Source organism: Sceloporus undulatus, chromosome 1, assembly GCF_019175285.1.
Source record: "Sceloporus undulatus isolate JIND9_A2432 ecotype Alabama chromosome 1, SceUnd_v1.1, whole genome shotgun sequence".
Classification (NCBI taxonomy): domain Eukaryota; kingdom Metazoa; phylum Chordata; class Lepidosauria; order Squamata; family Phrynosomatidae; genus Sceloporus; species Sceloporus undulatus.
Genome location: NC_056522.1, coordinates 360,822,791 through 360,848,767, shown reverse-complemented (window position 1 = coordinate 360,848,767; position 25,977 = coordinate 360,822,791). Strand labels below are relative to the sequence as shown.

The following is a 25,977-nucleotide window of genomic DNA, read 5'->3' as shown; positions in this document are numbered from 1 at the left end:
AAGACAGCTCCTTATGTGTCCCTGTTCCGCGAGCAGTATGAGGTGTTTTCAATGATTATTGTCTAGAAGCAGTCGTGGGCCCCAAAAACATCTGCTTCCTATATCTGCCCTGTCTTACACAGAAATCCTTTTTTGGCCAGAAATGATGATTGGAACTCTTGGTGTTTTGTCCATGTTAGGGTGTTTGTAATTTGTTGTCTTATTTCTTTTTCAGGACGGCAATCGCACTCAGTAATTTTTTAGGCAATGTTCTTCCCCCACTGTGAAAATGTCTTCAAAAACTTGTGACGTTTTTTGAAGAGCTTCAGAATTTGGGATTTTTTGTGCCACCTTTGCCATGTGGTTTATTCTTTGGGCGAAAACAAGCCTTGTCTGCACAGGCAAACCGCTTTTTCTGTACAGTAAATAATATTTTTGGCCCCGAACTATTTTTTCCGTTCAGCAAGCACTGTAGTTGGGTGATCTTGTTCTGTGAAATTTCACTGTGGTCTTATAGCCTTATTTCTACATAGAACATAATATTTCTGTCTATAGAAAAATCTCTTATCTCAAAGCTGTTTTCTGGAAATGCTGATGTCTGAGGGAAAAAAGGTATGTGAAAATTTTAGGTGGAATAAGTCCTGAACTGTAAATATTCTTATCCATTCAGGTTTGTAGTTGTTGGGGTTTCTAACACTTAATAAACACATTTTTCAACCATTTAAAAATAGTTTGAATATGCTCTCCATCCATCCATGCTTATGGCTGTTTGGGTACCTGGTTTCATGAGATCTGAGCCCATGAACTCCTGTGGGTTATAAGAGTGGGTTCCAAACTGCACAAAGCCCCCCGCCCCCAAGCTTCTTCTCCTTTGAGCTCTCAAAACATTGATACTTGAATGAGGAAGTTCTCTGATTTTTACCACCATTAGCCATGCCAACACACCCTAACTTTTTCCTTTCCCTCACACCAGCTTCTTAAAAGCATCAGCTCCAGCAGCACAGTGATGGGATGCACTGACCTTCATAGGGCAACTCAAGATATTTTTCTGCCTGAGGCAGAGTACTGCATGGCGCACCACATCTTTATGAAAAGAGTGATAGTTGGCAGCTTCTAATACCAATGAGGCAATGGAGCCACTACAGGTTTTAGTTCAAACTAAATCATTTGCCCCAGATCAGATGTTGAATTTATTTTTAGGATAAGGGTCAACATCTTGAATAGTTTCTTTAAAACATATCCAGGGATAGCCATATTGGCCATATAGCAAAGTACAATATCATCCATAATCCACAAAAGAGTGATACCTTTATTGAACCAATCATAATGCACATTATACAAGTTGCAAGCTTTCAAAGCTCCACTGGCATTAAAGGTGTTAAAAATTATACAGGAAAAAGAAAGAAAAATGATGATGTTAGTCATAAGCCTGCATTTTGTCAAGATGTTGTGGTTGTTGTCTTCAGTTCAGATGCTATGGTTCAAACTAAACCCCTAAGAAGTTACAGCACCCCACTGCCATGGAAGATACCACATCTCTCTTGATCTCTAGTGATAAAAGTATGATAATAGCAAAGTTCATAACAAACAGTTTGCTGTTCTATAAAGACATTCAAAATCTGCTGTGCAAAGCAATCTGGTGACTGATAGGGCTAGGCATTTTCATCTCCCATTTGAACAAAAATAGATCAAAGTTAATGCCTAGATCAATGTCAATAAAAAATAACAAATGCTAATACATACAGACAAATCCATGTAGCCCTTAACTGTTACTGTTTATTAAAAATAAGCACTGAAAATCATGGAGGAGTATCACAAATGTCAACATGCCATAAAATGCAATAAAAACAGTTCTTATTTAGCAAAGTTCCATTTGATTTCTTTTATTAAAAGCAAGGGGTGGGGGAGGAACACTAGAATCCTGTGCGTGCTTTTTCAGAACTAAAATCCATTGATTCAGTGGAACTTATTCCCAGGAAAGTGAGCAAAGGATTACAACACAACATTTCATGGGTTTACACAATGCAATCTGATTTTTAAAAAAGCATTTGAGGTATGAAAATGTCTCTGGGTAACACAAATACAGCATATTTTTCCATCACCAATGGGTTCCAAATACTATTATGAGTACAAATGAAAAGCGAACAACCTGCATGACAAGCTTGTATTAATCTCTAATTATAAGACTGCCAATAAATGGTAGTACAGTTCTTATTCATTCATCAGTTTGATCTGGAAAGATGATCTTCACTGAGAGATTCTCACCTTTCTTTGCTTTCAGAAATCCATCTCTCTCTTTGCGGACCAGTTGGCTGTACCTGGCATTGGCCAGCCACTTTTCAAATTTGGAGAAGAATATAATCCCGGTTGTACCGAGCACAACCAGACATGTCAGCAAGCCCAGAACCATGAAGCAGATCACCTGGCTCTTATTAAGCAAAGGCTGGCGGTTTTCAATTGTCTCTTTGATGGTTAAGATTTCCCGTTCCTGTGTGTGAACAGGTTTTTGGTGAACTCTTGGATGGGGATGGTGATTCCCCCTGTGCTTAGCCTCCCCATTCAGACTCTTGTTTCTGTCAGCAGAAGCACAAGTGATACCAACAAAACGGGGTTTGCAAAGACATTCAAAACCTCCTTTAGGATGTGCATGACAAGTCCCGCCATTTTCACATGGGTTACTAGCACAGACCAACGTGTGGCTGTTGCACAAGGCCCCACCGTACCCTGTGGGGCAATGGCAGTGGAAGCCCCTGCCAATATCTGTGCACGTGCCTCCATTTTCACACGGGTTTGGCTCACAGTCATCAATATCAATTTCACAAAAATTTCCAGTAAACCCAGGAAGGCACAGGCAGGAGGCATGAGAGGCAAAACCATCGTCGTCCACACAGGTTCCTCCATTCTGACAGGGTGAACTGCAATTCAAGACAAGCAGAAAATGTAAACCTGTTAATGCAATGGAAGCAATGGCCAAGATCCTACAGCAAAGCAGGTGGAGCATAATGGTCCACACATATGATGCCTCATGCTTCTCTTCAAGCCTCCAGGCATCTTTCAAGCTCCAGAGAGACTGCCATGTCTGAATAAGAGCTGGGATAGGAGGAAGGGAGAATTGCCCAGCAGTGCCTAGTACAAGAGAAATCAGATTGTTCTCATGAGAGTGCTGAGGAGAACTTATTTCTTTCCCTGGCTGCAGAACTGAAGTTAGGAGGGGTGCTCCCTGCTCCTTTGCCTTCTCCCCCACCAACCCAGCCATGGCAGCACCTCCAGGGCATAACAGTTACTCTGTGTGTGTGTGTAGATGTCATGCAAGGAGCCAGTGAATACAGTCGACCCTCCAATTTGTAGCTTTGATCTTTGTTGATTTAATTATTTGTGGTTTTGATTAATATGTTCTCTCTAGTAATCTTTAGGTTCTTCGTCATGACTTTTCTGGAAGCTGACCATAGAGTCATGCTGGGGGACCTAGAGATTCCTAGAGACTTCTCTAGGCATCTGTAGGTCCTCCAGCACAATTCTGGCAGGTGCTGACCATAGTGTTGTGCCATAAGAATGAGAGATTCCTAGAAAGGTGTTCTCTCAGGAAAAAAAAAAGTGTTTCCACTTTCATGAGGATCTTGCTCCCCTATCTCCAGCAGATGTGGAGGGCTCATTGTTCCTTCCACAATGTCAAAAAACAGGTGTATGCATGTATAAACTCAGGTTACACAGGCATAGGTCACCAACAGGATTTCAGTTATTGTCTTTTCTTCAAGTTGCTTTTCAGCCCAATCCAAACCCTCAGACACTCCAAGGGACCCACAGTGATCCCCATCTCAGTTATGAGAAGGCATAATTCTATAGAAAATGGAAAAATTGTTGTTGCATTTTAGCTCCCAGAATCCCGAAACCAGGAGGGTGCCACCAAGGGACAGATGGATGACTCATGAACCGGGATTCTAGCAGCAAGGCCCAGAACTTCCAGAACAGCTAAGGAAAGAGTTTGGTTGGCCTGATCCTTGCTTCCTTGCTACTCCTATCGTAATTGTGGACAAAAGCACAGCCAAACCTCCTAGAACCAGCTTTATGGGCTTGGGAACCAAAGCAGCCCTGCTGGCCCTTTATTAAAAATTGCCAAAGGTTTTCTCTCCAGCCTGTTTCAGATTTAATAAACAAAATCCACATCCTCCTCAAAAGCAAAAACAGTGCCTACCTTATCATTCAAAGGTACAAGGAGCAAGTTGATCAAATTCCCTCACAACTCACCCTAATCCTAATGAATGTTATTTGGTATTGATTCAGGAGCTGGCTATTGAATGGTCACTTATGGATATATATGGGATTTTTTTTTGTTTTGGTACTAGTGAGCTGTCTGTTATATTGCTTTTTTCTTCCCATTTCTGTTAATTTTTGGTCATATTTTTATGACTAATTTCTGATTGTAATGAAGGTAACTGACCAAATAGTTCTTGAGGCTGCTTTAGGGCCATTTCTCCCAGCTAAGCATGAAAACTAGATGCAACCTGGGCTGGGAAGAAACATGACTAAAACGACAGGCTGTGGGGAGCTGGCATTGGTTCTCTCCCTCACACACACACACATACCTTTTGTTGTAACAAGTAGAGTCAGCTACCATTTTAAATGTAAATAAAGCAGACATGTAGGAAAAAAACAAGCATGGCTGCCAAAATATCTAGTCCAATGCCTTTAACTTCAGGGTTGGGGGTCAGGTAGCCTATGAGCTGCCTATGACCATAAGGGTTTCAGCCAACCCAGCCTTCCCTCCCCTTTTTTGCCCCCCAAATTAAAAAAAAAAGATAATTGCCTCTTGGAAGTCTGTAAGAAGTATGATTTCCTTATTTTAAAAGGTGAAAATATCCCTTCTTCAAAAAACTAGAAGTGGATTTATGGCCATTTTAACTTTATTTTGTTTTTGTTTTTGTTTTAACTGTAAACCTGGGATGTCCCAGGAGTAGGAAACTGGTCCCGAAACTCCAGAATCTGCCTTCCTTGCCATAGATGTTAGCCTAATAAAAGACAACAACAATTGCCAAGCTTTAGCTATACTCACCCATTAACTATGCAAGGCCCCTTTTTCACATGGCAGCTTTTCCCTGTATATCCTTCGGCACACAAACAAATGTAGCCACCATTGCCTGTCTCTATGCAAGTGGTTGAGTTATTTGTACATGGTTTTGAAGCACAGGGGTGAACGTCTGTATTGGCAATAAGAAACAAAGAAAGAAATATGCTCCATACTGTGTATTTATTTACTTAAATGCATGGAGAATGCAAGAATTGCCCATACACGAAATCAGGCTAGTCAGGCCAGTGATGAAACCAGCTCAGGGGTGAGCAATTTGTGGTGGTTCCATTGATATTGGACTACAAATTCCACATATCCTTGCACCACAACCAATGGCTGGAGCTGCAGCTCAACATTTCGGAAACCACAAGTTGCTCACTCCAGAAAAATTTAAGAGAATCTGGAGAATTTAAAGATGTTACCATGTTTCCCTAGAGGTGAATCCTCATTGACTCTTGCTCCCACATCTATCTACACATTTGACCTACATATAGGAGCTGACAAGGACATATTATTATATAAATCACATTCCTTGTCTGTCAGCTTGAGTATATTTCTAGGTTTGATAGGCACATTTAAAGCTGGATGTTGAAATGTCTTTATCATAAGTGATTGAGTACAACATTCACACCTGCCAGAATAAAAGTGGTCGCTGAGGATAAGGACAAGTTTTTTGGTCCTACTGAAATAATAATAATAATAATAATAATAACAACAACAACAACAACAACAACAATGTATTTATATCCCACTTTTCCTCAAAAATTAGGGCTAAGTGTGGCTTACAATTTAAAAACACAGTGCAATTAAAAACATACAGAAGTTACCATTAAAATAGAATTAAACTATTGCAATATTAAAATTGATCACTTGCTAAAAAATAGAAAACAATTAAAAAGATAAAAACATTTTAAAACCATACACTTTAAAACAGTACAACACCCCCAGGATGTTCTTTAAGAACTTTGTTTTAAAAGTCTATCTGAATTTTAAAAAAAGTCTTAGCCTGCTGATGGAAGAGCAACAAGGAGAGAGCCATTCTGGTCTCTCTGGGAAGGGAGTTCCAGAGTCTCAGGGAATCCAGAAAGAAGAAGGCCCTCTGTTGTGTGATGTGTCCCCACCAGCCATGCTTCTGATGGTGGTGGGACTGAGAGAAGGTCCTCTTGGCTCATACAGAGAAATACAGTTTGCCAAATACCCTGGACCTGACCCATATACGCTTTATAGATCATAACCTGTATTTTGAATTGTGACCGGGAACAAGCTGGTAGCCAGTGAAACTGTTTCAACAGGGGCATTGTGTGGTCTCTGTAACCTGCTCCAGTTCATAGAAATCAGTAAGTATTAAAAGGTCCTTCAGTCCAGAACTTGGAATCATGATTATTTGAATTATATCTTCTAGAACTCCCAAGCCAGCAAGGTCATGAATTCTGAAAAATGTGGTCCAATAAAATTACGTTCCAAAGCTCTGCCCACATCTAGCCCCCTATTATCTGCTTTGATGGGCAGTGGGTCTTTAGGTTTTCAAAGTGCTCCTCAAGATTTTGGAATGGAAGATGCCAAGGAACATAGAACTGTGCCTGATGGATGGATCTATTTAGCCTAGTATTAGCTGTCCCAAATGACAATGATGTTCCAGGAAGAAGGCTTTCATGACACTTGCCACTTTTTAAATTGGACATGGCAGGGACTGAATTTAGGACTTTCTGCACTGAGGAATGATCTTTCCCTCAAAGGATGTTAATTGCACTCTAAGAATCCATTTAACACTACTCAAATATTATCATTTATTGTATTTTTAATGAATATCAGGTGCTTTAGGCTATATTTCAAAGGAAGGAATTGGCAAAACTACCTCTGAGGGTCCATCTACACTGTAGAAATAATGAAGTCTGATGCCACTTTGTGTTGTAACTCCATCCTGTGGAATCCTGGGGTTTATAGTTTTGCCAGGTTTTTGGCCTTCACTGGCCAAGAGTGCTGGTGCCTGAGAAAACTACACATCGCAGGATTCTGTAGGATGAAGTCATAGCAATTAAAGTGGTGTCAAAGTGCATTGTTTCCACAGTTTAGATGCTCCCTCAGCTTCCTTTCTCTAAGAAAACCCTATGCCATTCATAGGGGCTCCATAACTAAAGAGGCAACTTGAAGGTGCGCACGTACACACACACACACACACACACACACACACACACACACACAGAGTTTTATTTATACCTGTTTTAAACCATATTGTGAATTCCTTTGGTTTAGAGACTGGGAGGAAGACTGGATCAAGATCAAGTAAATAGTCAGATGATAACAGTTGAGTCTATTTAGCCCAGAAAAAGATAAGTAAGGGATTGACATGATAGAGGTGTACAAAAATCACACACAGAGTGGAGAAAGTAATACAGTACCTGAAACCAGATTCATCCACTGAAGCTGAATAGTGGGAACTTCAGGACAGAGGAAATAAGTGTTTCTTCACATAACACATTACTGTGGAAGTCACTGCCATAAGAAATGGTCAGGGCTGTCTACTTGAATGGCTTTAAAGGGGAGATGAGAGGAATTCATGGTGGCAAAGACCATCAGAGTCTAACAATTAGGATGGCTGTAAATTGATACATTTAGCAGAGGGATTATGTCTTTTGGAAATAATATTTTAAAATATTCAAGCATGTTCAAAAACATGTCTTTTTGTGTTGAGAAACCTGGCAAAATTCCTCAACTGACATGAATCTTCACAGTTTAGGATTTGTCCTATGCAAAATTTGCATGCATTTGTTTTGAACAGAAAACAGCATTTTTTGTGCAGAAAATATTTCTGCATAGAAATAGTATTTCCTGCACCAGAAATGCTGTTAATTGCACAGAAAATACTGTTTTGGACAAAATACCCATGTGCCAATATTGCAGAGAATAAATCCACAACTATAACATTCTCGGTATAGGAAACAGCTTTTTCTGTACAGAAAAAATGTTTCCTTTGCACAAAATGCTGTTTCTTACACAGAAAACTCTGCCAGTTTTGCACATAATAAGTCCTGAAATGCAAATGGTCTTTGAAAAGTGCAGGTTTTTTTTTTTTTGTTCTAGCAGCAGCAAGAAAATTGCTAAAATCATTCATTGCTTCCTTTGAGAAGAAAATTAGTGAAGAATTACATTCATACATCTATATACTGGTTTGCTGTGCAGTCTGAGATAGAGGATGAGTGTGCACTCATTGTCCCACCTGTGGGCTTCCCATAGGAAATTAGATGGCCATTGTGTGAATGGAATGCTGGATAGGATTTTGGTCTGATCCAGAATGGCACTTTTTATGATCTTATTCAACAGATTAGTCCTGCCTGTAAAGCATATGTATCTGAGGACTGCATATTGTACTCCACTGCTGCTTTTGGGGATGTGAATTGTAATCCCAAAAAGCTCATGCTGAAATTAATCTTTTCATTTTAAAGATGCCACATGACTCCTTTTGTTTCTCCACTAGTCTTTTATATTAAAACAAACGGTGAACATGTGATAACATATTGCCATATTGAGGCAGTAAAACATGGTTCCAGACATGCTGCCACTTTTTATACTAACTGAAGTTTCTGGACCATCTCCAAAAGCATCCCATGTACAGTTCCTGCAGCCATCTAAATGGTGGATTAGAGTTTCTGTTTATACAGATTTCTAACAATCTGAACAGAGGCCAACAACCCAACTTCATTGGAAAGAAGGAAAGGTCTTGCCCACATGTCACAGTTAAAGCATTTTGATATCCCTTTCACACACTGCCATGGCTGCATCCTGTGGAATTCTTGGATTTGTAGTTTTGGGTATCACTAGCACTCTCTGCCAGAGAATTCTAAATATCCCACAAAACCACATGTGCCACGATTCCACAGAGGCCATGAATGGCAGTTAAATGGTTTTAAATTGCTAGTATTGTGTAGTGTGAAAGGAAGGAAAATACTATGAAAATAACTGTACCTCTTCAACGCCAGATGGAGCTATTACAGTCTGGTCTGCGTGCATTCAGTGCTTCCCGTTCAGTGTGAAAGGAAACTATTAGCAACAAACCTGTGTCACAGAGGCTGCCAATCCATCCTTCTTCACACATGCACTGCCATGGTTTGGCACAGGTCCCATGGAAACAACCCGGGAATGGGATACACTGATCACACAGAGGGCCTTGCCAACCATGTCGGCATCTTGAAAAGGAGAGAGAAGACAAGATGACAAAACAGTCCAAAATCTCTTTGGCAAATATAATTAAGACTTTGGAAACCCTAGTAGATAAGTTTCTTAACAGTAGAGAAGCTCTTTTTTTTTAAAGACTTACTTTACTTTGATAGTTTCTCAGACTTTGACAATCTGTTTTAGTATTTTAGAGATACCTTCAATAAATAAATCCAATAGTCAAATTTTGATAGAAACTGAATAAAAAAGAGTTTAACCATCCAAGTAACAATCATCTAGGACATATTGTTTCTGATTTCTCTGTACATGTTTCTATTTCTATGTGTGGGTGTGAAAGCTGGACAGTGATTAAAGTTGATAAGAAAAGAATCCTTTCATTAAATTGTGGTGCTGGAAGAGAGTTCTACAGATACTGTATAGACTGCTAAAAAGTCAAATGAATGGGTCTGAGAGCAAATCTCCTCAGTCTACTCATGAGGAGGCTGGGATGATGAGGCGAAGGCAGGAGGGATGAGCATGCCCCTCCTTCACTCTGGTACCCTGGTCTACTCATGAGGAAGCCAGGACACCAAAGCGAAGTCAGGAGAGCCTGACCTGGTGTTACCCCTCTTCTGGAGTGTCACCTGGTAGGGATCACACACCACACACCCTCCTAATGACAACACTGGATGACACCAACCTTATTGATGCCAGTGGATGATTATACTCACTGAAGACACAAACATACTCGATAAAGTGAAAGGCAGTAGGAAATGAGGAAAACAGTGTATTTAATTAAGAATGACAGAACCTGAGCTTGCAAGACCTGAGCAGGCCCATTGATGACCAGGGGGATTCCTTAAGAGACAGCAAATAACAGTAACAAGAACTGATACTTAATTATCAGTTCTTTTCAACAGTACATATGTCATAAAAATCCGATGCACATCTTTTAAAAACCCATAACCCCTTTTCATAAATATAAAACATCTCTTGCCCCCTCTTACTTCAATTTGTCCTCTCCCAGTATTTTGTTTTGAACTTGAGATATTGTAGCTAAAAGTATTTGTAAATGGAAAAACTGGTTGAAGAGGTTAACTTTTCGTGCAGGACAAGTAGCAGATCTGTTGGAACGAAATTTAAAGGGGAGCACACATCTACCCAAAACACCAGCTGTTGTACAATATAACTCAGGTCAAATAGGCACAAACCGCAGAAATAATATAGTTTGACACTGCAATAATGACCATGGTTCAGTGGTATGGGACTCTGGAATAGTAGTTTTATGAACTATTATTTAGCCTTTTCTGTCAGAGATCTCTGGGGCCACAGTAACCTACAAATCCCAGGATTCCATATCACTGAACCATGGCAATTAAAGTGGTGTCAAACTGCATTATTTCTGCAATGCAAATCAGATCTCAGAGATAAAGGAGAGATGCCAGGTGCACTGGTGTGTGTCAGATGAGGATGCAATATTGTTTTCCCCCAATTTCAAAATAAACAATTAATAATAAGAATTATTATAATATTCTGCTTAATCACTTGGAATCCAAGCGGATTACAACAATAAAACAAGATACAGTTAAAAATTCCAAAAACCTCTATCCTTCCCCCCAGTATAAAAACATAGTAATACTAAAAAGAGATTAAACTAGAAAGACATTAAAACAATAGTATAAAATAAGAATCATAGAATAGAATCATAGAATCATAGAGTTGGAAGAGACTGCAAGGGTTAAGAGTTAAAATCAATAGAAGATTTATAAGAAATTTATAGCAGGGTCCAGATAGGATGGAAAGGGGGATGGAGAAAAGAGGGGAGAGGAGGCAGGTAAATAGAGGTGGACCTAGTCTGGAAAGGCCTGCTGGAAGAGATCCGTCTTAATAGCCTTCTTAAAGGTTTCCAAGGTGGTACTGGTAATCTTACAGATCTCGTCCGGCAGTTGTTCCAGAGTCTAGGAGCAACTGCTGAAAAGGAAGTTACACCTTCTTTTTAAACTACAGATGCCTCTCTTGAAATCCTGAGATGCATGTCCCATAGACCAATAAAAAAAATCACTGCTCTAATAGAAGAGGAAACCCACTTACATCATTTTATATATTTGGAGGTGCCCTCTCCTTTGCAGGCTAAAGAACATTGGAGCCAGATTTGGGGTGCATCTGCACTATAAAAATAATGCAGTTTGATACCACTTTAAGTACTGTAGCTCCATCCTAGAGAATCATGGGATTTTTAGTTTTACAAAATCTTTAATCTTCTCTGCCGAAGAGTGCTGGTGGCTCATCAAACTATAAATTCCAGGATTCTGTAGCCATTTAAAGTAGTGTCAAACTGCATTCTTTCTACAGTGTAGATACACTCTTGAAGTTTTAGAAACCACAACTATTAGTGGATTGAGATGAAAACTGATTTCAGGAGTATTCAAAGAGTGACCTGTGGACCACATGTACAGCCCCCAGGGCTTTTCTTCAACCCCTTTTTATGGATCTCTCCCATACCTGGCAGGGAAATAGTTCTCAAAAATTGCTATTTCTACTCTTGGAAGCCTTCAGGGGTGGTGATTCTGCATAAAACAAGGAGCAACACCTCCCTGCACCTTGGTTAGCCCCTTTTTCAAAGCATGAAGAGAGCATCCAGTCAGTTTCAAGTTATTTTGAGGAGTATGTGTGATGGGAAAGGCAAATAGGGTGTGTAGTGGGTCCTGAAGTCCAAAAATTGGTCAACAGACCTCCAGAGTTTGTCTACCCCTCATGTATTTGCTGCAAAATGAACCCATAGATGTATGGAAGCTGGTTTCTCTGCAGATGCACCAAGTTCAGATATGGATAACACTTTTTTTCTTTTTGAATGTTGCATTTCCTTGGAGGTAATCTATTACAATATAGACTGCATCATGGTACTGCATGCCCCAAGGTGGGCAAAGGAGCTAAGCCCACCTACCTTACTACACAATTCTCCTTCTCTTTTTGCCTCACATTCAACCACCCTCTTTTCTTTCTACTTGGTACTCCATTCTCCCCACTTAGGAAGCTGCTGAGGAAGGGAAGCTTGGTCTTGCAGAGACTGAACTGATCAATTGCACAGGGCTTTTGAGGTTGGGCTACAAGAGATCAATCAGGGGGCCACAGCTTGCCCACCTCTGCCCATGATGAATATGCACATAGTGGGCAGCCTGCCCCCAACTTCTGGAATGCCCTTAATTGCTTTTATTAAAGTCTTTGGAGCCTCATAAATTTTTCAAATGCAAGGGCATGGCTATAACCATTTTGACCTGTTTCGGCTGGTCTTTAAAAATGCCTGTTTGAATTATTTTGTTATTGTTTAAGACCTATAATTGTTTTTCACTTTTTATGTTGTTTTACTTATATGTCAAACTGCGATCGGATCTGCTCAGGACTTGCAAGCTTGGGGGAATGTCTTCCTTTATTGAATCAATACATCTGTATAGTGGCCTTCCTCTTGGGATATAAATATTTTCATAAGTACATAAATGAAAAGTGGTTCATCCCCTGATCCATAATTGCTCCTATAATTCTAAATGATAGCCCCAATTGCATATACTGCTGGCTCAAAGAACTAGACTTTAAGCACACGTAATAGGAACCCAACTGTTTACATGGAATTTCAAAACTATCATGTCTTACATAACATCAAGTGACCACCACAAATATCCTAGACTGTCTATTTACTTATATGAGCCAGTGTGACATAGTAGTTTCAGTGTTTGACAACAACTCTGGAGACCAGGGTTTGATTTCCAGCTCAGCCATGAAACTCACTGCGTGATCTTGGGCAAATCACATGTTCTCAACCTCAGGGGAAGGTAATGGCAAACTTCCCCTGAACAAATTTTGCAAAGAAACCCCCATGATAGGTTCACCTTAGGGTTGCCATAAGTTAGAAATGATTTGAAGACACACCACAACAATCACAACAACTTACTTATAGAAATATAACTGAGTGAGGACCAAACCCCAACCCTAATCCATTTTAAGAGCCAGCAGCCAGATCAGTCAAGGGAGATTTATTCAGCTTCTAACAGGGAGGCAGGAGGATGACATTTCCGCCAGTTTCTTTCAGTGAATGAAGCTGCAACAAGGACTTGCAACAGGGATTTGGCTTTTGATTGTCACAGGCTTGCATGTTGGTCGGGTGGTGGTGGTGGAAGCATCATTCTCCTTGCACCCTGACAGCAATAGCACTTTCATTTATATACCACTTAAGCTAATTTCGCCCAACAAGCGGGTACTCATTTTAGCAACCTCAGAAGAATGCAAGGATGAGCCCCTGGCTGGGATGGAACTCATAACCTTGTAGTTTGTGAGTGAGCAAGTGAGTGGCTGCAGTACTGGCATTAAACCACTGTGCCACCAGGGCTTCTCCATTTAGTCTGGCTACTGGCATTTACATATGTTTCCAGTGACACTACATAGTCTTACTAGACACAGAACTGTAACTCTGCAATATGAATCTGTATCTGCAATACTAAATACCAGCCCATATTGTGTAGACTCCCTGCATCCCTCTGTGTCCCTACAAATATATCCCCAAGACAATCAGGGAGATGACCAGGGGCAAAAGGAGAGGAGATCTGTTCTGCTTCTAGACAAACACAGTGATATACAACTCTTTGTTCTTTTGTTATAGTAGAAACCTCTTATCATATATTTTATCCTGACAAGACGATTTATCTTCTGTTCTTGGATTCCCTCCCCCTAATGTCTGTTGTTAAAACTATCATAAATCAAAGTGTGGATAAAATGATCACACCATTCTTTTAATTAAAACATTTGTCATTGCATCACATTTTCCAGACAAATTATGTTTATGCCCTTGCTTGTTGGAAATGAAATAAAAATGCAAATCCTGCTTTGACTGAAGGAAGAGGTATCTCTTTCTAGCCAAAATACTGTTAATTAATTTACCTGCATTCATTTGAAACTTCACAAAATCCATTCACTGGATGGCAACCAGGTTTGCAATCAGTTCCTAAAATAATAAGACATACAAGGTAAGGTTCAAAAGTTATCTTTTTACAATAAAATAAAATAAAACAAAACAAAACAAAATCTTTCTTGCATTTTAAACTATTCACATTCTATAGTGGTCATCATACTGACTATAGAGCAGCTTATATCCCTGAGTAAACATTCATGAGATTGTGATCTAAGATTGCAATCATATCTATACTTTTATTAGGTTTTAAGTCCTATCAAATTTAGTAGGAGGTACTTCTAACTAAACAAGCACAGGACTTAGTGGTATGACAAGGGCAAATATCATACTACATATTAGCAATATCAGTTCAAGCCTAAATTCTTTTCATAGAATCACAGAATCATAGAGTTAGAGGAGATCACAAGGGCCACCCAGTCCAACCCCTGCCATGAAGGACTCTCAGTCAAAGTATCCCTAACAAATGGCCATCTAGCCTCTGCTTAAAGACCTCCAAGGAAGGAGACTCCACTACACTCCGAGGGAGTTTGTTCCACTGTCAAACAGCCCTTTCTGTCAGGAAGTTCCTCCTAATGTTGAGGTGGAATCTCTTTTCCTGCAGCTTGCATCCATTGTTCTGGGTCCTGTTCTCTGGAGCAGCAGAAAACAAACTTGCTCCCTCCTCAAAATGACATCCTTTCAAATATTTAAACAAGGCTATCATATCACCCCTTAAACGTCTCTTCTCCAGGCTCCCTAAGTCTTTCCTCATAAGGCATGGTTTCCAGACCCTTCAACATTTTGATCGCCCTCCTCTTGACATGCTTAGGATGTCAACATCTTTTCTGAATTGTGTTGCCCAGAACTGGACACAGTATTCTAGGTGGGGCTTGACCAAAGCAGAATACAGTGACACTATTACGTCTCTTGATCTAGACACTATACTTCTATTGATGCAGCCTAAAATTACACTGGCCTTTTAAGCTGCCTCATCGCACTGTTGATTCATGTTCAACTTGTGGTCTATTTGGACTCCTAGATCCCTTTCACTCATAGTCTCCTTAAGTCATGTGTCCCTCATCTTATATCTATGTATTTCATTTTTCCGCCCTAACATTTCTCCATGTTGAAATTCATTTTGTTAGCTTTGGCCCAGCTTTCTAGTTTATTCAGGTCATGTTGAATTTTGATCCTGTCCTCTATTAGCTACTCTTCCTAATTTGTTGTCATCTGCAAATTTGATAATTATTCCCCCAATTCTGTCATCCAAGTAATTGATAAAGATGTTGAATAGCACTGGGGCCCGTACAGAACCCTATGGGACTTGTCACTTCTCTCCAGGATGAAAAGGAGCCATTGTTGAGCACCCTTTGGCTTTGGCCTGTCAACCAATGACAAATCCATGTAACAGTTACCTTGTCTAGCCCACATTTTACAAGCTTGTTTGCAAGAATGTCATGGGAAACCTTGTCAAAGGCCTTACTGAAATCAAGATATACTATATCCACAGCATTCCCTTCATCTAACAAGCTGGTAATTTTATCAAAAAAAAAGAGATAAGATTTGTCTGGCATGACTTCTTTCACTGAAACCCATGTTGACTTTTTGTGATTATGGAATTGCCTTCTAGATGTTCATAGACTCTCTGTTTAATGATCTGCTCTAGAATCTTTCCTGGTATTGATGTCAGACTAACTGGATGATAATTGTTGGGATCATCTTCTGTTTGGATCCTCTTTCCCCTATTCTGTCCACAGCCCCATTTTCCTTAGGTTAACCATCCTTTTCCCTTTCTGAGAAGACTGAAGCAAAGAAGGTGTTGAGTAATTCTGCCTTTTCTCTTTCCTGTTAGCATTTTGCCATCCTCCCTCCATAACTGTCATCCTTCAGCCTGTGAGGGAAAGAATAGGCTGGCCCAGCTCCATCAGGGCTAGCCTGAAGAAGAAGAAGAGCCCTCCATCCGGTCCATCTGCCTTGGTCCAGGCCTCAGAGGGAGAGAAGAATTCTGGACCTGATCCCCTCCTCCCTCACTATTCTCCTTTTGTGTCGTGTCTTTTAGATTGTAAGCCTGAGGGCAGGGAACTGTCTATTATCTCCTCTGTTGTAAGCCACCCGGATTCCCAGTGATTGGACGGCATATAAATAAATATTATTATTATTATTATTATTATTATCATCATCATCTTCTCCACATAGTGGCCCTACCATTTCCTTCTTCTTTCTTTTGCTGTGTACATACCCAAAAAGCTCTTTTTATTGTTCTTGACCTCTCTAGTAAGCCTGAGTTCATTCTGTTCTTTAGCTTTTCTAACTTTACCACTACATGTGCTCGCTATTTCTTTGAATTCCTCTTTGGTGATTTCCCCCTCCCCCCTTTCCATTTATTATACATGTTCTGTTTAAAACTTATCTCACTTGACAGTTTGGCCTCATTCCCACTATCTTTTAAACTGGATCATGGTTCTGTATGAACCAGTTTAAAAGAGCATGGTTCCCACTTAATTTGAATCACTGAAGCAATTCTGAAAGCGGGGGAATGCTTTTGACCCATTTTACTCGTGTTAAAAAGATGCTGATTTTTTTCCGGTTCTTTTGGTCTGAATCAATTTATTTTTAAATAAATTGATTCAGCCCAAGTGGGGACCATGCAGATTCGAATCTGCCCCGGCAGTCCCCAGCTTCCCCAGCCTCTCCGTTCTGGCAGTCCCTGGCTTCCCCAGCCTCCTCACGAACCTCCATCCCAGCCTTCTGTCCCCAGCCTCTCTTGGTGCAAATATAATGGGAACCACATTCTGCCACTGAACTGATTCATCAATTCAGATCGGTTACCCGAATCCGTGGAAATCAAATCAAGTGGGAATGCAGGCTTCATTAGTCATCCATCCTGGTTTCTTGAGACATCTCCTATTTTTCTTCCTTATTGGAACTGTTTTAAATTGTGCCTTCAATATCTCCCCTTTGAGAAACTCGCATCCGTCCTGAACTCCATTCTCTTTTAGTATTACTGACCATGGGATTACCCTCAGTATTTCTCTACCTTTACTAAAATCTGCTATCCTAAATGCGTGCCTGGCTTCTCCTTTGCACTGTATAACAAACTCCAGGAGAACACAATCACTCCCACCTAAGGATCCCACCACTTCCACCCCTTTAACCAGGTCATCCAAATATACTGTCTGAATTTAAATATACTGTCTGAATTTAAGACAGTATTAAAGATCTATCTCTTCTGGCAATTAGTTTTAGGTTATGAATTTCAAACTTTTTTTTTAATTTCATGTCTAGATGATTTGAATGTGCAATGGTTGTCTTAATCCTATGTTTATGTGTTTTAACATACTCGTTTAAATGGTTTCATGTCTTTAGTTATATGTATTGCATTTTAATCCATGTTGTACCCTGTCTCAAGCCTTGGGGAGAGGTGAGTAAGGACTTCATCACACAGGGGGAAATCAGGGGTTTAAATAGGAATTCTCCGGGGACGGTCGCATGATCGCAGCAAAGATTTTCACACACGCCCAGCTTAGAGATGATTTATCCCAGGAAGAACCAGGAATACTCCAGGAACAAATCATTATCTGGTTCTTCACAGATAAGTCATCTCTAATTGCGATGTTATGTGAAAATCTTTTCTGAGATTGTGTGACTGTCCCTGTAAAATGCTTGTTTAAACTCCCAATTTTCCCTGTGCGATAAACTCCTATGAAATATTAATAGGTGTAGTACTAATTAAATCCCTTTAATTCAATGGGCCTGCTCTAGGCCATAGTATCATTGGGAAACTATAATCAGATCTGGACCATCAACCAATAGTTTCACAATCATTACTAAACAGGAATCATGAATATGAAAAAGTTATCTAGATTTACTCATCCATAACTGTTCTGTATTTGTGATTTATTTCATGGGCAGCAGTAGGTTGACATCTGCTGGCAGATCTTTGCATGATTTACACTAGGCCAACCAGAATTTTTAATCCATAGTCAGGCTCTTCCAGATAGGGCAAATAGGTCAGGAGGCTGCAGTGTTTGTTGTTTGTAGTTCCCAGTTTTGTTTTGTTTTTGAATCCCAGCAACATTTCTGTTGTCCCAGATTTCTTCTCCTTTCTTTTCTTTCTTAATCTGATTTCTTAAATATTCTGAAGACACCACAACCTGCCCGATGTTTGAAGCTAAACAGGGTCAGCACTGGTTAGTACTCAGAACAGAGACCTACAGGGAGTGCTGGGTGCTGCAGGCAGTATTTCAAAGGAAGGATATAATAAACCACCTCTGAATATGCTTTGCCTAAGAAAACCCTATGAAATTAATAAGGTTGTCGCAGGTAGACAGGTCACTTGAAAGAACATACCCACAGGGCAATAGTGCATCAGTGAAACTGCATTTTTCCACAGTGACATTATAACACTTAATAAATTCTCCTCAAGCCATAGGCTCACCTCTGCAAACCATGGCTCCATTAAAAAACAAAACAAAAGAAGCTTGGGGAGAGTGCAAGAAATTGCTACAAACAATCCCAACAATGGAACATATGGAAGCAGTGGCAACAACAACCAGTAGAACCCAAGGAACTATATATTGCACAAATTCATACGTCTTTAAATCAGTGTGGAAGAGTTCATTGTTTAATAGCGGCAATAACAAAGTGATTCTTGTTATTGTTGTTGTTGTTATTGCATGCCTTCAAGTTGGTTCCGACATGGCGATCCTAAAATGAACCTATCATGGTGTTATCTTGGCAAGATTTGTTCATAGGAGGATTGCTATTGCTTTTCCCTGAGGATGAGAGCATATAACTTGCCCATGGTCACCCAATGGGTTTCATGGCTAAGCTAGAATTGAAAACTGGCCTCTAGAGTTGCAGTCCAACACTCAAACCACTATCCCACACTGGATCTCAAAAATCTGTCTTATTATACTGGCGGGGTTGCTAATACATTGTATTGAAACTGGTTCAAATGCCCACAAAGCCATCAATCCCCCGGGTCACCCTAGATCAATAACCTCTCTAAACCAGATCCGTCTTTCACAGTTGGTATGAAGATTTAGGGAGAACCAGTGGGGTGTAGTAGTTTGAATGGACTATGGCTCTGCAGATCAGGGTTCAATTCTCCACTCAGCCATGCAGGGACGTAGCTAGGATTTTAGGAAGGGGGGGTCCAGACTAAGTGCCACCATTATAATGGGGCTTGCGTGTGGCGGTGCAGCAGCACACACCATTCATTTTTCTAATGGAAGGGGGGGTCCGGACCCCAAGAACCCCCCCCCTTGGCTATGTCCCTGGGCCATGGAAACCCACTGGATGTGATCTTGGGTGAGTCACATACTCTCAGCCCCAGAAAATGCTGTGTTAAGTTGGAAATGACTTGAAGGCACACGACAGCAATGAGGATACAGTGTGGAAGAGGAAAGCCCTGAGGTCACTGCAGGAAAGAGTGGATATAAATGTGTAATCAATACAACAAATATGTAAAACAAAACAAAAAAGACCAAGAAATAATGGGGAGTCAAACTCCATTCAATTCTGGTATAAATAGAAAAATAAATATCTTTTTTAAAAATTGATTAAAACACACATAAAAATATAAACAACCACATCCTCTCTCTCTCTCTCTCTCTCTCTCTCTCTCTAGCATATGTAAATACAACTAATCATGTGAAGTATACACTACATATAACTAAACTATCATACCAGTGAACTTCCCCTTACTTATGGTTATTTTCCTCTAATTCTTCATACTTCCATAACCATAATATATGCTATTACTTCTATGAAATAACCAAACTTAATTCACTTAACAAAAATTAGAATCAACATTTGGCCTTGATAAGAGTACATTAAAAAGTACAATTCCCAGTCTTACTTAAAACTAATTGAGGATTTTTTCATGATACTGTATAAATGTGTTATCAATACAATAGATATGTTTTTAAAAAGCACCAAGAAATAATGGGAAGTGGAACTCTATTCATTTTGGGTATGTATGTATGTATGTATGTATAAATAAATAAATAAATATCCTAGGCTCATAAGTGTGTTTGTGCCTGAGGAATTAGCTGGTGGATTCTTGTTTAATAAAAAATAAAAAAGACTTGCAAGCTTGAAGTCTGCCCACTTCTGGTTTATTTAAAAGTTGTACTTAGAATAATTTAATTCTTTGGCTCAGGACTCAGTTATTCTGGAGCCTTGTTCATTTTCATCCCTCGCCACTATATGACTGTTATAAGGTCATTTTTATTGCAATGTGCCAGAAGAAAGCCAACATACAGAAATCAGAAAAGGGACACTATCTGTAAGTCCTTTTGTCCAATAGATCTTATCCTATGTAAGTACTTGCATACAAGATTACAACATGTAAGGCTATGATTCATTAAAGTTTACCATTCATTTTGATGGCAAAGCATGCTTTTACAAACTGCCCTAGTGAAATCAATGAGGCTAAAGAGTGCTGAACTCTGGATGAATCTTAAAAATACATAGAATGTCAGGAATCAGATTTTTCGTCTCAAACATAGTTGTTGTTGCTACTGTATGCCTTCAAGATGGTTCCAATTTATGATGACCTTAAGGTGAACCGATCCTGGGGTTTTCTTGGCAACATTTGATCTGAGGGGGTTTATCATTGCCTTTTTCTGAGGCTGAGAAAGTGTGACTTGTCCAAGGTTTCCCTAGCCTAGGGTGCATCTACTCTAATTCAATGATGTAGTTCAATGGATCTACTCTACATGGAGAGCCAGAATAGTGTTGTAGTTTGAGTGTTTACTCAAACCACAACACCATGCTTGTTCTCCATGTGGAGTAGATCCATTAAATCAATGGTCTTTATATAAATGTTGACTCACCTTTGACAGTTGTGTCAAGGAACCCACAGCTGGAAGTAAGCAATAGGACTCATTAGATCCTTGGTATCCGCTAGGGTTCAGTTCCAGGACCTCCCATGGATACCAAAATCTATGGATGCTCAAGTTCCATTATATACAGTGGTGTAGTCAGAAGTATGAGTTTGCAGGAACTCATGTGGAGTGCAGTGGAAGACAGAGAATCTTGGAGATGTCTGATCCACATGGTCACCATGGCTCGAGGGTGGTTAACAACAACCAAAATAAAATGATACCCCTTATAAAAAAGGGAATATATGTGTGTGTGTGTGTGTGTGTGTGTGTGTGTGTGTGAATATTTATCCACAGATGGTTGACTCAGCAGATAAAGAATCCATGGATAAGGAGGTTTGACTGTATAACGATTCTGCATGAGTCCAAAGAGAAACAATTGTGAGCGTTGGAAGGAAAGCCTTCATTTCCACAAGTGCTGACCCATTGGTGATATATTTGATCACTAGCAAATTACAGCAATTTGAAAAGGGATGGATGGGTGTTGATATTACAGGAAATCAGACCCAACTCTTAGGCAATGAACCTCAGGTGGAAGATTTCAGTGTCGTACACGGGACACACTTATCTGGCTATCCCTGCCTTGTGGACCAAAATAATTGTCTGCTTTAGTACCTTGCCTTGGTGGTGAGGTGTCATTTTTCTGCTCTGCCCCAGGCAACAAAAATGAGGGTGTGAGGCTGTTTTTCATCTTTGGAGGATGAAAGGCCCCCCAGAAAAGCTTGACAGGGATATCTATGTCCTCTTGTTTTGTTCTGTTTCCAAATAATGCTGAGCTTGGGAGAAAGTCAGCCAAGCCTTCGCAGCCTGTTTTGCTGCCTTAGGCATGACTACTTTAAAATAAGTCCCACTGAGTTCAACAGGATGTCCTTCCTCATAAGGTTTGCAGCCTTCAGTTGGCAGTGTTAATATATCACATTTGGGATTCTGGCCCCACTGCTAATTAATTAATTAATTAATTAATAAGCTTTATTTATAGAGCGCTGTAAATTTACACAGAGCTTTACATACAATCAGTTAAAATAGAATAAAATAAAATAAACCTGCCAAAAGTGTACATTCTACTAAAATAATTTAACAAAATATCTATTAATACATATAAACATTAAATCATAAAATATAGCAAGCAAATAAAAAATAAACCTATGATAAACAATTAATACTAATTAATTTCTTCCTTCTCTAAAAGAAACAGCACTTCTACTAAATCCTGAACCAGGATTTAGTGCAATATACACCTAGGATTAGGGAGGATTTAAGGAAGAGGGCCAGCGGTGTGTTGTGGTCTGAGCCCTGGGCTATGATCCTGGGTTCAAATCTCTGCTTGAGTATAAAAACCCACTGGGTGACCCTGAGCAAGTCACACTCTCTCAGCCCCAGGGGAAGGCAATGGCACATCTCCTCTGCACAAATCTTGCAAAGTAGAGGGCTCAAAGGCTTGCTCTGCCATGGAGACTCACTGGGCGACCTTGGGTAAATCACACACACTCAGCCTCAGAGAATGTTGAAAGAGACACAAAACATTACCACTCTTCACAGCTTTAAAAAGGCTGTCAAGATGGGTCTCTTCCAACAGGCCTTCCCTGAGTAATCTACTTGGCCTACCACTGATTCGGACTACTATACAGAAGACCCCAAGACACCCATATCTCTGTCATTAATTGTTTTGATAGTTTAAAATGGTATTTCTATTAATATTATTATTTAATATGCAAAAATTATTGTGTTGTTTTAGGAGGGAGGGCCAATGGGATGTATTTTTATAATGTATGATGCATTTTATATTGTATTTTATGACTATTGTAGGTTGCCTTGATCCTGTCAAAGAGGCGGGGTAAAAATAAATAAATAAATTATTATTATTATTATTGCAAACTCCCTCTGAAGACACTTGCCAAGAAAATCCTGTGAGAGGTTCACCTTCGTAGTAAGTCAACAATGACTTGGAGGCACATAACAACAATGAATTAAGGGATCCAACATGGTATAGTGGTTAGAGCATTTGACCATGACACTGAAGACCAAGGTTCAAATCCCTGCATGAGCATAAAAACCCACTGGGTGACCTAGGGCAAGTCACACTGTCTCAGCCTTGGGGGGGTGGCTATGGCAGTCCTCCTCTGAAGAAACTTGCCAAGAAAACCCCTTAGGATTGCCTAAATTGGAAAGAACCTGAAGGCACACAACAACAACCATGATTCCATTTATATCTATGGTCTCTATGTGTATCTGTATAAGAAGATATATCCATGGTTAGCTGTAGTTTCTTCTTATGTGCCTATTAGAGATCATAGATAGAGATGGAATCATGGCTGACAGTGAGTTATCAAAGTATTGCTATAATGATAGGTTCGCCTATCACCATGAGTCTAAAATGACTTGGAGGCAAAAAGACAACAATAAGAGACCTAGGATGAATGCAGTGTGTGTACTAGGCTGCCAGTGATGCTTATATGCCCTTCTTTAGGATCCACTCCTTTCATCACTTCCAAGAGAGTAAGGGTCAAAACACACTGCAGAAACAACCTAGTTTGAGATCACTTTAACTCCCCTGGCTCAGTGCTAGAGAATCCTGGGAACTGTAGTTTCTTGTGGCACCTGAACTCTCTGACAGGGAAGGCTAAATGTGTCGCAGAACTACAGTTCCCAGAATTGCCTAGGATCCAGCCAGGGCAGTTAAAGCGGTCTCAAACTGGATTATTCCCAGGTGTTTTGGACTTTTGTCTGGGTGAGCTCCAGGGCACTTCACCCTGCATAGTTGCCTCAGGTTGCCCTGATACACCCAACACACTCTCTCTTTGGCACAGGAATACAAAGGAACCATCAGAGACTCTCAAAGCAGAATCGTAGAATCAGAGAGCTGGAAGGGTACCCCAAGGATCATCTAATCTAACCCCTGATATGCAGGGACAAAAGGCCCCTGACAACATCCCCTGTCATTCCACAAGCAGTCGAAAAAGACAAAAGACCAAAAGAAATCACGTTGTTCTCCTGGAAAAGAAACCTGGCTTTAGCACTCAGGACTACAAGATTTACTTCCGAGGAGCATAGGAAGGCAATTCTTGCTGCTGCTGCTGCTGCTATTGTTGTGTGCCATTCTTATTGTTGTTGTTATTTCTATCCTGCTTTCCTGCCCAGACTGGGACCCAAAGTGACTTGTTGTTGTGTGCCCTCAATATTAGAAAACACACACCATTTTTATTTTATTGTTTTAAAAAACCCTACCAAATTGACCATTCCAATGGCAACTCTCCTGGGGAAGAAATCTTTCCGAGAACCTGCCTAGGGCTTTCCCTGGCCGGTTCTTCCAGCGAGCGGACTTTGCCTTGGCCCCTGGCCCCTCCGAGGTTGAGAGAGTGTGACTTGGCCCAGGGGTTTCCCAATGCCAGCATTCGAACCCTGATCTCCAGGATCCTGGTCCAAGGCGATCCTATTCCCACCCCTCCCCACTTTGCAGACATCAGAACCCCCAAACAAAAGAGAGAGGGTTATAGCAAGAGGGGAGAGAGAGGGAGGAAGAAAAGAAAGAGGAAGAAAAAGGGAAGAGAGGAGAAAACAAAGAGGGGAAGGAGGAGGAGGGGAGGATGAAGCCTTCTTACCTTGGGAGGAAGAGAGAGAAGCCAGGAATGGCCAGAAAGAGCACCAGAGGAACGTGGCAAGGGGGGGATCCATTCCCAGGAGAGGGGCAGGGGGCCAAGGGGAGCATGCATGCCCCTCTTCACAGGTCTAAAGAAGGAGGCAGAGGCAGAAGCAGAAGCAGCGATCTCCAAAGCCTTGCCTAGCTAAGCTCTTCCATGCCCAGCGAGGAAGAGGAGGAGGAGAAAGAAGAAGGAGCAGGAGAAGGGGATGGCTCCATGCCCACGTTCACGCCCCCCACGCCTTGGCAGGGAGTTGGCAAGGCTATTGGGTCACCAAGGATTTGTTGTCGTTTTTATTTTTATTTATTTATTTTTTTGATTGCTCAGGGTTTCTGCCCATCTCTGTGCATGGAACTGCAATACATCTGAATGCACTGTATAGAAGATCTTGGGCTAAAACAGAGAAACAACTCCCTCATCGGTCCAAAACGGGACCTGCTAAAACAAATGGCAGGACTTGCCCCATCGAGAAACCACGCTTGCCCACAAGGAATCTTTGGAAGATACTTACCCATACATGCTCCAATGGTTCCCCAGTGTATATCCCAATGATGCTCTGTGGACAAGTGTTCCCCTATGTTTCCTTAAAGGCAAGTGTTCCCCTATGATTCCCTATGGGCAACTATTCTCCAATGATTCTCTATGGACAACTATGGTTTCTCTATGGGAAAGTATTCCCCTATGTTTCCCTAGGGGCATGTATTCCTTTATGATTCTGTATGGGCAAGTATGGTTTCTCTATGGGCAACTAATGTCATTTGTTTTAGTATGTCCTGTCCAAAACACACTGCGGAAATCATCCATTCTGAGACTGCTTGACCTGCCTCATTCGTCACAACAAAATCACAGAAAGACAGAATAATCACCAAACTACAGTTCCCAGAATTCCCTAACATTAAGCCAGGGAACTTAAAGCAGTCTCAAACCAGATCATTTCTGCAGTGTGTTTTGGACCTATGTTAAGTTTCTTTGGAAATTTTAGGACCAAAATATACTGCAGAAATTGTCCAGTTTGAGGCAGCTTGACCTGCCCTGACTGCTAGAGAATCCTGGGAACTTCTAGTTTTGGAAACAGAGTCAGAGAGAGCTCTGGTGCCCCAATAAACTACAACTCCCAGGATTGTTGGACTATGTCTCTGGAGACCAGGGTTCAGTTCCCATGTGATCATGAAACCTACTGAGTGACCTTGCATAAGTCATACCCTCTCAGCCTCAGCTGCAATGGCAAACCTCCTCTGAACAAATCTTTCCAAGAAAACCCCATAATAAGATTGCCTTAGGGTTGACACAAGTCAGAAACAACTTGAAGACACA

General features: G+C 40.6%; 1 protein-coding gene across 3 annotated transcripts; it reads right to left on the bottom strand.

The window, feature by feature from the left end:
- Positions 1–1,263: 1,263 nt before the first annotated feature.
- Positions 1,264–24,910, bottom strand: DLK1 (delta like non-canonical Notch ligand 1). 3 transcript variants are annotated; one of them, XM_042445942.1, is made up of 6 exons: positions 24,625–24,910; positions 14,126–14,189; positions 9,098–9,228; positions 7,262–7,355; positions 5,030–5,174; positions 1,264–2,894 (listed from the first exon to the last, which is right to left on the bottom strand). In XM_042445942.1, the coding sequence occupies exons 2-6, from the start codon at positions 14,154–14,156 to the stop codon at positions 2,195–2,197; spliced, it is 1,101 nt and encodes a 366-aa protein (XP_042301876.1). In that variant the 5' UTR covers positions 14,157–14,189; positions 24,625–24,910; the 3' UTR covers positions 1,264–2,194. The 3 variants fall into 3 exon arrangements, with proteins under 3 accessions (XP_042301876.1, XP_042301875.1, XP_042301877.1); XM_042445941.1 differs by lacking the exon at positions 7,262–7,355 and having other exon boundaries at positions 24,625–24,885; XM_042445943.1 differs by lacking the exons at positions 9,098–9,228; positions 14,126–14,189; positions 24,625–24,910 and adding an exon at positions 9,008–9,067.
- Between the last annotated feature and the right edge of the window lie 1,067 nt (positions 24,911–25,977).

Excerpts from the sequence above, each read along its gene's own strand:
- DLK1 (XM_042445941.1), bottom strand. The coding sequence starts at position 24,697 with ATGGATCCCCCCCTTGCCACGTTCCTCTGGTGCTCTTTCTGGCCATTC. Across the intron at positions 9,229-14,125 it reads GAAGTTTCAAATGAATGCAG|ATGCCGACATGGTTGGCAAG; the intron begins GTAAATTAATTA and ends CTCCTTTTCAAG. Across the intron at positions 2,895-5,029 it reads GGGCCTTGCATAGTTAATGG|TTCACCCTGTCAGAATGGAG; the intron begins GTGAGTATAGCT and ends CTTGAATTGCAG.